Here is a 13,373-nt window from a genome sequence, read left to right as displayed (position 1 = left end):
GCATGGTGTCAGAATTGAATTGAATTAGAGGATGTCCAACTGGTGTCTGGTGGGAGAGTTGCTTGGTGTGTGGGGAAAACTCCCACACATCTGGTGTCTGATGTGTGTTGTGAGACTGTAATAGAAAATAACAGTTTGTTATTTCCTATTCTTCAGACTACCCCATGCCAGTTGTGAAAAGGCAGGCACGAGCTAGTTTAAACTTAATGCAGACAGACACTCCTGGAGTTTGTACATGGACCCTGTGCAGTTTTACTTTTTTTTTTTTTTTTTTTTTTTTTTGAGATGGAGTTTCACTCTTGTTGCCCAGGTTAGGGTGCAATGGTGTGATCTTGGCTCACCGCAACCTCTGCCTCCTGGGTTCAAGCGATTCTCCTGCCTCAGCCTCCTGAGTAGCTTGGATTACAGGCATGCGCCACCACACCTGGCTAATTTTGTATTTTTAGTAGAGATGGGTTTTTACCATGTTGGTCAGGCTGGTATCGAAATTCCAACCTCAGGTGATCCGCCCGCCTCGGCCTGGGATTACAGGCGTGAGCCACCGCGTCTGTCCCAGTTTTACTTTTTAATGTGAGCTGGTGACAAGCAGAAGCATCTGCCTGTATCTGGACTCTCCTCCCAGGAGTTGGTTCGGCGCCAGGGCCTATGGTGAGCTCAGTCTTCTCTGTCTGCCATCTGTTCTCTGCAGGAGGCCTGTGGCTCACTGACCAGCTGGTTCTCAAGGTCACACCTGTTGTGTGTACATAAGAGTGTTGTAGGTACCTTTGCAGCGATTGCCGACTGATGGGTGTCTGTCTTTGCCTTTTCTTCAGATTGGACGAGGCCTTGGCCCAGTACTTTGGGCATAGGACCGAGTTGGCCCAGCAAGAAGAGATCTACCCAGCCATGCCAGAGCCCATCAGGAAGTGCCCACAGTGCAATAAGGACATGGTCCTTAAGACCAAGAAGAACGGCGGGTCAGTGCGCTGCCTTCCACCCCTACCTCTGCTCCCCAGCACCTGCGGTGTCAGCCGCAGCTCAAAAGGCCCTGCCATTTCACTCCATGGAATCTTTGAAGGCAGGCCTGTTGTTGCCAACCTGCAGGCAAGGTGTTGGCCTAGAAGCATAGCAGGGTGGGATCAGGCCTTTGAGATGTAAAGCACTATGGGAATTCAGAGCAGGTGGGGAACTGAGTGATAGTGGGGTTTTTTTGTCCCCTGTGGATAGGACATCATATACCCAATGTGTAACACATGGAGGAGCATGAGCTTCAGATCTAGGTGGGTCTGGGTTCAAATGCCACTTACACTGCATATAAGCGGTGTGGCCTGAAGCAAGTTTCTTACCTGCTCTGAGCCCCAATTTCTTCTTTTATAAAATAAAGTCAGTACTCACAAGGCTGTGTTAAAGGTGAGGATTTGGTGAAAATGGTCAGGACTATATAGCACATTGCCTGATGTGTTGCAGATACTCAGCAGATATTACTTTTGTTCTCTCCTAGTTTTAGTTCTGAATGGGACCTGAAAATCTCAACTCCCTTTTTGCTTTAAATATGGTAGATCCGAGTGGGCAATTTAGCCTCACATCAGGTTGTTTGAGCCAGTGGCTGGCCACTGGAGGAAGTTCACGGGGAAAGACGAGCTGGAGGGGTGGCGGCCATCATTCATCAGGTGCCATCCCTCACTGGCGTAATGCAGGGTGGTGCTCTGTTAGCATTACCTTATCCCATTCTCATAACTACCCTGCAAGGCAGGGATTTTTATGCAGCTTAGAGGGCTGAGGTGCTTGCTTGGAGTCAAGCAGCCATGGTGGGCAGCAAAGGCAGAGTTTGAAACCGGGTTTTCACTGCCTTTTTCCATCCTGCCTGGCCCACCTGGGACTGCTGCGCTCCTTGCTGCTGAATAAGAAAGGAGGTTTCTCGACTCCTCACCTCCAGCCATCATTAACCAGGCTGGCCCAAGTGAAGAGAAGGCCACCCAGGCTCTCAGAAACAAGAGGTCTATGGGCCAGACCTGGAAGCAGGTGTCAGGGCTCGTGTCACTCACAGACAGAAGCCAGTGCCACTCTAGGCTTAGTCCAATGACTGGGCATATATTTCAGCACTTAATAAATGCTGTTGATGGGTTTTCCTTGCCATCGGTAGGTTATTGGATTAGTACTCATTGGAATATAAGGAGAAAGAATAACTACTTTTGTTTTAGCTCTGAATTCTCCAATTCTCTGAATTGGAGAATTATTATTTTGTTATTCTTTTGTTCTTCTGTTACTCTTTTGTAATGCTTCTCTGAGTTACTCCAGGTCAGGAGATTATCTTGTGGGATTTGCCATTCCAGGGTTTATCTGATAATTTCCATTTCTGAGATTGTAAATTTCTTATTTAAATGATTGGAGTTTGGGGCTTTTTTTTTCTTCATAGTGTACCCAGGCACACGCATGAGGAATTTGTAAATTACATGCATATTGGCTAGTCAAACCCTAACCTTTCATGACTGCAAGGTGTTGAAAAACACTGGCCAGGAGAGACGGGGATGGGATGGATGGGCAGTGGGTGGGGTATAGATGCTGCAGGTGAGGCTCTGTCACAAACACATGGGTTTCCATTCCTGGCTCCCGTCCCCACATGCATGCGTGTCTCTGGGCAGGTTTCCAGCCCACACCAAGCCACCATTTACTCACATGCAAACAGGGGGCCCCTGACACTGCCCAGACTTGGCACGAGGCAGAAAGGCAAGAATGTGTGAGTGCACAGCACAGAGCCCCTGGCGTTAGCTTGGTTGGTTGTTGGTTTTCTAAATAGAAAGCAGGGTCAGCAATAGCTGCTTTGTGCTTTTGGGATGTGAGAAAGCTCATTTTTCCCAATCAATTCAATATGAGTCCTTGTGTATCCAGTTAAGTGTCATCCAGAAAAGGGAATGTTGTCCTCAGTCAGCTGAGGAAAGGCTGCCTCAGCTGATGGCCAACAGCTGAGAGCCTGAGAGCATCTCCTGCACTTCTATCATCTGACATGGCACCTTGTTCCCAGGTTCTACCTCAGCTGCATGGGTTTCCCAGAATGTCGCTCAGCTGTGTGGCTTCCTGACTCGGTGCTGGAGGCCAGCAGGGACAGCAGTGTGTGTCCAGTTTGTCAGCCACACCCTGTGTACAGGTGAGCTGGGTGCTTAAGTCAGGCGCCTCCTCTGGAATGTGTACACCATCTTTCCCTTGCTCCTGCCAGAACCCAGAGAGGAGTGTCAGGGATTCCACTCAGGCCCTGCGGGGGTGTAGCTGTGTTCTGTAGCAGCCAGGTCAGCAGGGCTGGTCCGGTTCTGTTGTGTTCCGTGCTGTCACTGCTTTGGCAGGTATGACCCTGTTTGGAGTGGGCCATGGGCAAAGAACCATGAAGGGCTCTTTCCCTGCCCTCTCCAGATAGATGATTGCTACACCAGGCCTAGGAAATTATTCACATATTAAATATAACATCCAAGCTCGGGCTATATAGCAAGACCCCATCTCTTTAAAAAAAAAAAAAAAAAAATTGTTTTTTTTGTTTGTTTGTTTGTTTGTTTTTTTAAGACAGTCTCTCTGGGTTGCCCAGGCTGGAGTGCAGTGGTGCAATCTTGACTCACTGCAACCTCCGCCTTCTGGGTTCAAGTGATTCTCCTGCCTCGGCATCCTGAGTAGCTGAGATTACAGGCATACACCACTATGCCTGACCACTTTTTGTATTTTTAGTAAAGACAGGGTTTCACCATGTTGGCCAGGCTGGTCTCAAACTCCTGGCCCCAAGTGATCCACCCACCTCGGCCTCCCAAAGTGCTGGGATTATAGGTGTGAGCCACTGCACCTGGCCAAAATTTTTTTTAAATTAGCCAGATGTGGTAACATGCCTATAGGCCAAGCTGGTCAGGAGGCTGAGGCAGGAGGATCGCTTGAGCTCAGAGGTCTAGGCTGTGGTGAGCCATGATTTCACCACTGCTCTCCAGCCTGGATGACAGAGCCAGACCCCTGTCTCTAGAAATAAGTGAATAGGGCGGGCACAGTGGCTCAGGCTTGTAATCCGAGCACTCTGGGAGGCTGAGACAGGCAGATCATGAGGTCAGGAGATCGAGACCATTCTGGCTAACACGGTGAAACCCCGTGTCTACTAAAAATACAAAAAATGACCGGGCATGGTGGCTCACACCTGTAATCCCAACACTTTGGGAGGCCGAGGCGGGTGGATCACAAGGTCAGGAGATCGAGACCATCCTGGCTAACGTGGTGAAACCTCATCTGTACTAAAAATACAAAAAATTAGCCAGGCGTACTGGCGGACGCCTGTAGTCCCAGCTACTCGGGAGGCTGAGGCAGGAGAATGGCGTGAACCCAGGAGGCAGAGCTTGCAGTGAGCCAAGATTGCGCCACTGCACTCCAGCCTGGGCGACACAGCGAGACTCCGTCTCAAAAAAATAAAATAAAATAAATAAATAAATAAATAAATAAATAATTTAAGTTCCTCTAGAAAGCACACAGCCCTAGTGCAGGACAGTGGTTCTCAAACCTCTTGGTCACCAGACCCCTAACACTCTGAAAGATCATTGAGGAGCCCAGAGAGCTTTTGTTGTGGGTGGTTTATCAGTATGTACCATATGTGAAATTAAAGTGGAAACATATTTTTAAATATTCAAGAATTTGGCCAGGCACAGTAGCTCACGCCTGTAATCCCAACACTTTGGGAGGCCAAGGTGGACAGATCACAAGGTCCAGAGATCAAGACCATCCTGGCCAACATGGTGAAACCCTGTCTCTACTAAAAGTACAAAAAATTAGCTGGGCATGGTGGCGTGCACCTGTAGTCCCAGCTACTTGGGAGGCTTAGGCAGCAGAATCGCTTGAACCTGGGAGGTGAGGGTCGCAGTGAGCCGAGATCACACCACTGCACTCCAGCCTGGGCAACAGAGTGAGACTCTGTCTCAAAAAAAAAAAAAAAAATTTAATAATTTATTTCTAGTAAATGCATTGCATACTACTGTAAATAACATGTTTTTTAGGGTAATAAAATACCTATTTTCCAAAGCAAGATAATAATGACATGAATGACATTGTTTTACATTTTGCAATTTGTATGTCTGGCTTAATAGAAGAGAGCTGGATTCCCATATCTGCTTCTGCAGTCAGCCTGCTGAGTCATTGCATGTGCTGGAACCTCCAGGAAACTCCATTGTATACACACGGAAGAATAAGAGCAAAATAGACATAATCTCTTAGAATTTTTTTTGAGACAGAGTCTTGCTCTGTCACCAGCCTGGGGTGCAGTGGCGCAACCTCGGCTCACTGCAACCTCTGACTCCCAGGTTCAAGAGGTTCTCCTGCCTCAGCCTCCTGAGTAGCTGGGACTACAGGCGCGTGCCACCATGCCCAGCTAATTTTTGTATTTTTAGTAGAGTTGGGGTTTCACCGTGTTGGTCAGGATGGTCTCAATCGCTTGATCTCGTGATCTGCCCTCCTCAGCCTCCCAAAGTGCTGGGATTACAGGCGTGAGCCACCATGCCCAGCCTTAGAATTACTATAAAATTTTGTGTGTGTATGTGACAGAGTCTTCACTCTGTCACCCAGGCTGGAGTGTTGTGGCACGATCTCAGCTCCCTGCAACCTCCACTTCCCAGGTTCAAGCAATTCTCCTGTCTCAGCTTCCCAGGTAGTTAGGACTACAGACGTACACCACCATGCCCGGCTAATTTTTTTGTGTGTTTTTAGTAGAGACGGGGTTTCACCATGGTGGTCAGTCTGGTCTCAAACTCCTGACCTCAAATGATCCGCCCACCTCAGCCTCCCAAAGTGCTGGGATTACAAGTATGAGCCACCACGCCTGGCCTATAAAAATGTTTTGCACTCTCCTTGAAAAGGCTCAGGCACCCTAGAACCACACTTGGAGAACTGCTGATATAGAGACATGGAACTTCTCAGAGGTGTTTTTACTTTAGTGAATTACTGGGATCTTAGATTTCATCCGCACAGTTTCCCACTGTCCACTCCTGTGATGACTGGTGGGGGCTTGTGGTGGGCTGACGGAGGGCCTCACAGGGCGCGTGGGCTTCCTGATGCATAAGGAATGGTGGAGAGAGGCCTAGGGCTAAAGCAGCCCTCAGTGGACTAAGGAGAAGCTGGCATCTGGTTGTTAATGTTTTTTCTCATCTTCTGGCCTCACTAGGTTGAAGTTAAAGTTTAAGCGTGGTAGCCTTCCCCCGACCATGCCTCTGGAGTTTGTTTGCTGCATCGGCGGATGCGACGAGACCCTGAGGGAGATCTTGGACCTGAGATTTTCACGGGGCCCCCCCAGGGCTAGCCAGCCCTCTGGCCGCCTGCAGGCTAGCCAGTCCCTGAACAGGATGGACAACAGCCAGCACCCCCAGCCTGCTGACAGCAGACAGACTGAGCCCTCAAAGACTCTGGCCCGGACCCTCCCACCACCCACAACTACTGGTGAAAGCAATTCTGTGACCTGCAACTGTGGCCAGGAGGCTGTGCTGCTCACTGTCCGTAAGGAGGGCCCCAACCAGGGCCGGCAATTCTTTAAGTGCAACGGGGGTAACTGCAACTTCTTCCTGTGGGCAGACAGCCCCAATCCGGGAGCAGGAGGGCCTCCTGCCTCGGCATATAGACCCCTAGGTGCCTCCCTGGGACGCCCACCAGGCCCAGGGATCCACCTAGGTGGGTTTGGCAACCCTGGTGATGGCAGTGGTAGTGGCACATCCTGCCTGTGCAGCCAGCCCTCCGTCACACGGACTGTGCAGAAGGATGGACCCAACAAGGGGCGCCAGTTCCACACATGTGCCAAGCCGAGAGAGCAGCAGTGTGGCTTCTTCCAGTGGGTCGATGAGAACACTGCTCCAGGTGAGGCAGGGAGGGGCATGGGAATCCCTGCCTTCAGTTTTCAGGTGTCTACCTCAGAGACTGGGGACAGCAGAAAGAAGGCAAGGCAGAGTCATGGTGGGATTGGGAGGGGCACCTGGGCTGCCTTACACCTCACTTTTCCTCACTTGATCACTTTCAGCAAGGTGATAATTGTACAGTCCTCATTCCAAATTAAAGGGTAGCTACCAGTAATGGTTTCACTTGCCCTGTGCCCAGCACTATGCTAAGTACTTCCTATGCATCTTCCATCCTCATCGGGTAAGTATTATGATCACAATTTTACTTGTAAGTGAGAAAGGTGAGACCCAGACACATGAAGTGGGCGTTGCTCAGGGTCCCATGGTAACAGACACCAGGAGGAGTACATAGGCCTTCCCAGTCCCATGGCCGTGTGCCCTTGCAGCTGTTGTGACCCTTGGCAGACCATGAGCATCAGCCTCATTTCTTTTTTTTTAATGAGACTGAGTTTTGCTCTTGTTGCCCAGGCTGGAGTGCAATGGTGCGATCTTGGCTCACTGCAACTTCCACCTCCTAGGTTCAAGTGATTCTCCTGCCTCAGCCTCCCAGGTAGCTGGGATTACAGGCATGCACCACCAAGCACAGCTAATTTTGTATTTCTAGTAGAGACGGGGGTTTCACCCTGTTGGTTAGGCTGGTCTCGAACTCCTGACCTCAGGTGATCTGCTTGCCTTGGCCTCTCAAAGTGCTGGGATTACAGGTGTGAGCCACCGTTCCTGGCCCAGCCTCATTTCTTCAGATGAAGACGCCAACCCCGATGATATTTAGGAACCTGCCCAGGGTGACACAGCTTGGGCCAATGTCTGGGAACTGGGTGTCATGAGAAGTGACCTGGACATTGCATCAAGTTGAATGGTGTACGTGGAGGCACTTCGAATGATTCCTCCTACTCCAGTGCACAGCAGAGCTTAAGTAGCTGAGAATGACCCAAAGGCCTAGTGGGAGATTTGGAGTTGAGTGAATCTGGTTCCAAAGCTCAGCAATATAACCTTGAACACATGACTTAGCCTCTCTGCCTCAAGTTTGCTCAACAAGATGGTCCCTGCCTACATTCATAGAGTTCCTGTTTTAGAAAGGAGTTTAGTCTCAGACTATGATTCTTACACATGTGTCACCAGCCTGGCATGCACAGAAAGAACCCAGAGGCTTGGTAAAAACTGTGGGACTTGGAACTGGCTACCAGTGCTAATGGGGCCCAGAGATGGCCATTGCAGTGAGAGACCCACATTTGAAGTGAGATGCAGTCTGGCCTCTTGTCTCCCCACTTGGAAGGACATGGTATCTGACCCCCAGGCTGGCTGACTGACTGTCCTGGGTAAATGAGCAGCTGGTCTGGAAAGACCTGTTGAGGGGACAGGAAAGGATCCAGAGCTGGACTTTCCTGCATGGAGGTGGGCTGCAGGTTGCTGGTCACAGGCTGCTTGTCTTTCCCACCCTACCACACAGGCCACCTTGCTTGGGTTTCTGCCTCTGTAAAAAGGGCCAGTATGAAAGTCCACTTACCAAGTGAGTGTGGGACAATGTCTCCAAAGCTTAGGATTCTTGAGGGAGAGGTGTCAGGTAACATAAGGCAGCAGGCACATCGTGCCTCGACCTTACAGAGTTGGACACAGTGTGAAGGGAGGCTGGCCGGTGGGGTGTACATGGCTGTATAAAAGTTGATTCAGCCGGTCGGGTGTGGTGGCTCACGCCTGTAATCCCAGCACTTTGGGAGGCCTAGGCGGGCAGATCACGAGGTCAGGAGATCGAGACCATCCTGGCTAACACGGTGAAACCCCATCTCTACTAAAAATACAAACAATTAGCCAGGTATGGTGGTGGGTCCCTGTAGTCTTAGCTACTCTCGGAGTCTGAGGCAGGACAATGCAACGGCGTGAACCCGGGAGGTGGAGCTTGCAGTGAGCCGAGATTGCACCACTGCACTCCAGCCTGGGCAACAGAGCCAGACTCCATCTCAAAAAAAAAAAAAGGCCAGGCGCAGTGGCTCACGCCTGTAATCCCAGCACTTTGGGAGGCTGAGGCAGGTGGATCACAAGGTTAGGAGATCGAGACCATCCTGGCTAACACGGTGAAACTCCATCTCTACTAAAAATAATAAAAATTAGCCAGGCGTGGTGGCGGGCGCCTGTAGTCCCAGCTACTCGGGAGCCTGAGGCAGGAGAATGGCGTGAACCCAGGAGGTGGAGCTTGCAGTGAGTGGAGATCACGCCACTGCACTCCAGCCTGGGCAACAGAGCGAAGACTCCATCTCAAAACAAAACAAAACAAAAAAAAGTTGGTTCAGCTGCTCCTTTTTTTTTGTTTTGAGACAGGGTCTTGCTCTGTTGCCCAGGCTAGAGTGCAGTGGTGTGATCACAGCTCACTGTAGCCTCCCGGGCTCAGGCATCCTCCCGAGTAGCTATGACCACAGGCATACACCACACGTGGCTAATTTTTGCATTTTTTAAAGACAAAGTTTCACCATGTTGCCCAGGCTGATCTTGAACTCCTGGGCTCAAGCAATCCTCCTGCTTCGGCTTCCTAAAGTGCTGGGATTATAGGCATGAGCCACCGCGTTCAGGACTTGCCACTTCTGCATGTCAGTTCTAACCTCAGCCCTCCCCTGACTCTCCCAACAGGGACTTCTGGAGCCCCGTCCTGGACAGGAGACAGAGGAAGAACCCTGGAGTTGGAAGCCAGAAGCAAAAGGCCCCGGGCCAATTCCTCAGACATGGGGTCCACAGCAAAGAAACCCCGGAAATGCAGCCTTTGCCACCAGCCTGGACACACCCGTCCCTTTTGTCCTCAGAACAGATGAGCTCAGGGTAGGGTAGAGAGCACCACTTTCTCAGACCTGTCCCCTTTGTGTTTGGAAATGAGTTAACCAGCACCAAGTGGCCATTTAGTGTCCTGGAAACTTGGAGGACGGTGTTGGCCTTTGGAGTCGGGCCTTCTTGTGTTAAGGGGCACAAGGTCCAGACCACCCTGGAGCAGGCCAGCTCTGCTGGACAGTGGTCCTCTTCCCAGGCCTCAGGAGTGACCATAGGCACTGCTGAAAAGTCACGCAGCTGCTCCCTTGGACCCCCCAAGGACGGTTGCTGTTAGCAGAGGATTGGTGAAGTCCCAGCTGAAGCCCACTGTGTGCCAAAGGAAGAAGCTCCTAGGGCTGCTTCCTTCACCTCCAGAAAGCCCCAAGTGAGCCGCCAGCACTCATGGGGCAGTCCCTGTCCTGGCTGCCCAGGGCTTCTCATAGATGTCCTGAGAAGGACGGTGTAATGCGAGGAAGTGGCTGTGGTAACACTGATCCTTCAGAAGAAGCTTCATTCCCTCTTTATCTAGTTGAGCCAGGACACCTAGAATTCATTGCCTTAATAAAGAACCCAGGCCGGGTGCAGTGGCTCATGCCTGTAATCCCATCACTTTGGGAGGCTGTTGTGGGTGGATTGCCTGAGCTCAGGAGTTTGAGACCAGCCAGGGCAACACGGTGAAACCCTGTCTCTACTAAAATACAAAAAATTAGCCAGGTGTGGTGGTGGGCGCCTGTAGACCCGGCTACTCAGGAGGCTGAGGCAGGAGAATTGCTTGAACCCAGGAGGTGGAGGTTGCAGTGAACTGAGATTGCGCCACTGCACTCCAGCCTGGGCGACAGAGCGAGACTCAGTCTCAAAAAATTTTTTTTAAGTTTAAAAAAATAAAAAGAATCCAAACCCGGCAGGGCGTGGAGGCTCACACCTGTAATCCAGCACTTAGGGAGGCCAAGGCTGGAGGATTGCTTGAGGTCAGGAGATCAAGACCAGCCTGGGCAACATAGTTAGACCTTGTCTCTATTTTTAAAAATATAGCCAAGCACAGTTGTACATGCCTTTAGTCCCAGCTGCTCAGGAGGCTGAAGTGGGAGGATCCTTTGAACTCAAGAGTTTGAGGCTGCCCCAAGCCGTGATCACACCACTGCACTCCAGCCTGGGTGACAGAGTAAGACCCTGTCTCTCAAACTTTTTTTTTAAATAAAAGAATCCAACCTTTGTTTACTCTGACCTGTGAGAGTGCAAAGTCTGGGGAACATTTGCAGAAGCAACAGGTACCAGCCAGTGCTGGAAGGAGCTCACCCTGGGAGGTCTCGCCAGCCTCTGTTCTTCATGGCTATCCCTTGTGTCCCATGTGGACAGCCCTTCCTCCCTTTCCACATGGTAAGCACTGAGCCCAATTTCTTCCCACCCCACAGGTGGTCCCTCAGAGCAGAGAAGATGTCCAATGAAAGGTTCAGTTCAGATCACTAACTTTCCATCTTCCCCTTTTTCCAGTGGTGGCCATGTTCCCTGTTTGCCTTCACAAAAACCTTTTGAATAATACAAGCCATATGGACTCTGATTTACAGTTTAGAAGATGAGCAGAGGTGGGTGTGAGTTGCCCAGTCACGTTGCTAGTTGTTGAAGAAACTAGAATTGTTCTCAGGTCTTGGGCTCCTGGCCCATAGACCAGTGGCTCTGTGTCCTGGTGGGGTATTGGGGAGGATTTTTACAAATGCAGATTCCTGAGATTGTTCCTGGAGCATCTCCGAGTGGGTGTGGGTTGTGGCCCTGCATGTGTGATTTTGCCTATCCCAGCTCCAGGGAACCACCAACCACTTTTTGTCTCTGTGGGTTTACCTACTCTGAATATTTTGTTTAAATGGAATCATACCAGGCTGGGCACAGTGGCTCACGCCTGTAATCCTAGCACTTTGGGAGGCCAAGGTGGGCAGATCACCTGAGGTCAGGAGTTCGAGATCAGCCTGACCAATATGATGAAACCCCGTCTCTACAAAAAATACAAAAATTAGCCGGGCGTGGTGGCAGGCGCCTGTAATCCCAGCTACTCAGGGGGCAGAGGTTGCAGTGAGCCGAGATCGGGCCATTGCACTCCAGCCTGGGCAACAAGAGTGAAACTCTGTCTCAAAAAAAAAAAAAGAAAATGAAATCCTACCATACATGACATCTTGTGTCTGGTTTCTTTGACCTGGCTGCTGTTTGTCAGGCTTATCCACATTTTAGCATGTGTCAGTCCTCGATGTTTATGGCTGATAGTCCACTGTATGAATATACCACACGCTTATCCATTTGTCAGTTGATGGACATTTGGGTTGTTTCCACTTTTTGGCTATTGTGAATAGCACTGTTGTGAACATTGGTGCATGAGTGTCTGATGACTTGTTTTTGGTTATTTTGGGCATATGCCTAGGAATGGAATTGTAGTTTTATACCATAACTCCATGTTTTGACTTTTTGAGGAGCCTCCAAACTTTTCCACAGTGGACGCACCATTTTACACCCACCAGCAGCACACCAGGGTTACTGCTTCTCCATATCCTTGTGAACACTTGTTCCTTTCCTTTTCTTGTATTATAGCCATCCCAGTGTATTGTCATTCCTAGTGGGTATGAAGTGGCGTGTCATTGTGGTTTTGATTTGCATTTTCCTAGTCATTAATGACATTGACCATCTTTCCACAGGCTTACTGGCCATTGGTATACATTCTTTGGAGAATGTCGATTTAAGTTCTTCACCCATTTTTTTTTTTTCTTTTTTTTTTTTTTTTTTTGAGACGGAGTCTCGCTCTGTCGCCCAGGCTGGAGTGCAGTGGCACAATCTCGGCTCACTGCAAGCTCCGCCTCCTGGGTTCACGCCATTCTCCTGCCTCAGCCTCTCCGAGTAGCTGGGACTACAGGCGCCCGCCACCATGCCCGGCTAATTTTTTTGTATTTTTAGTAGAGACGGGGTTTCACCGTGGTCTCGATCTCCTGACCTCGTGATCTGCCCGCCTCGGCCTCCCAAAGTGCTGGGATTACAAGCGTGAGCCACCGCGCCCGGCTCTTCACCCATTTTTTATTTTTTATTTATTTATTTTTTTTGAGATGGAGTTTCACTCTTGTGCCCAGGCTAGAGTGCAGTGGTGCAATCTTGGCTCACTGCAACCTCTGCCTCCTGGGTTCAAGTAGTTCTCCTGCCTCAGCCTCCCAAAAATAGCTGGAATTACAGGCATCCGCCTCCACACCCAGCTAATTTGTTTTGTATTTTTAGTAGAGACAGGGTTTCACCATGTTGGCCAGGCTGGTCTCAAACTCGTGACCTCAGGTGATCACCAGCCTCGGCCTCCCAAAATGCTGGGATTACAGGCAGGAGCCATCACACCTGGTCTCTTCCCCCATTTTTAAATTGGGTTGTTTGTCTTTGTTGTTGAGTTGTAGGAGTTCTTCATAGTTTCTGGATATCAGATGCCTTTGTGGTTTTCACGTCTCTGCAGGCAACTCCTGTGTGTCTCAAAACCAAACTGCAGGATTGGGCTGCACCATGGACTGGGCTCAGCTCAGACAGACCCAGGCTCAGCTCCCGCTTCCTGGCCTGCTCTGCCACCCTGGGTGTGCAGCCTCATCCCTGGAGCCCCAGTTGCCTCATCCGTAATGGGGTGTCCTTGTTCATATTGAGGCTCCCTAGTGAAGGCTTACAGTCAGGCACGAGTGCAAATTAAAGCTTCACAAATCAAACCTG

General features: G+C 50.2%; 1 protein-coding gene across 6 annotated transcripts in view; it reads left to right on the top strand.

The window, feature by feature from the left end:
- Nucleotides 1-13,373, top strand: part of TOP3A (DNA topoisomerase III alpha) — a 42,983-nt gene extending 29,610 nt beyond the window's left edge. For 2 of the 6 annotated variants that reach the window (XM_055242016.2, XM_063617828.1), the window contains 4 exons: nucleotides 813-956; nucleotides 3,002-3,124; nucleotides 6,149-6,831; nucleotides 9,489-10,883. In XM_055242016.2, coding sequence (XP_055097991.1) covers nucleotides 813-956; nucleotides 3,002-3,124; nucleotides 6,149-6,831; nucleotides 9,489-9,667 — 1,129 coding nt within the window. In that variant the 3' untranslated portion in view covers nucleotides 9,668-10,883. Of the gene's footprint in view, nucleotides 1-812; nucleotides 957-3,001; nucleotides 3,125-6,148; nucleotides 7,045-9,488; nucleotides 10,884-11,150; nucleotides 11,243-13,072 lie in introns of those variants that run through there. The other 4 variants (XR_010115658.1, XR_010115659.1, XM_055242015.2 and 1 more) reach the window with 4 other exon arrangements.

The sequence above is a fragment of the Symphalangus syndactylus genome, chromosome 14 (genome assembly GCF_028878055.3).
Source record: "Symphalangus syndactylus isolate Jambi chromosome 14, NHGRI_mSymSyn1-v2.1_pri, whole genome shotgun sequence".
In the NCBI taxonomy this organism is placed as follows: domain Eukaryota; kingdom Metazoa; phylum Chordata; class Mammalia; order Primates; family Hylobatidae; genus Symphalangus; species Symphalangus syndactylus.
This window is presented reverse-complemented; position numbering and strand designations above follow the sequence as displayed.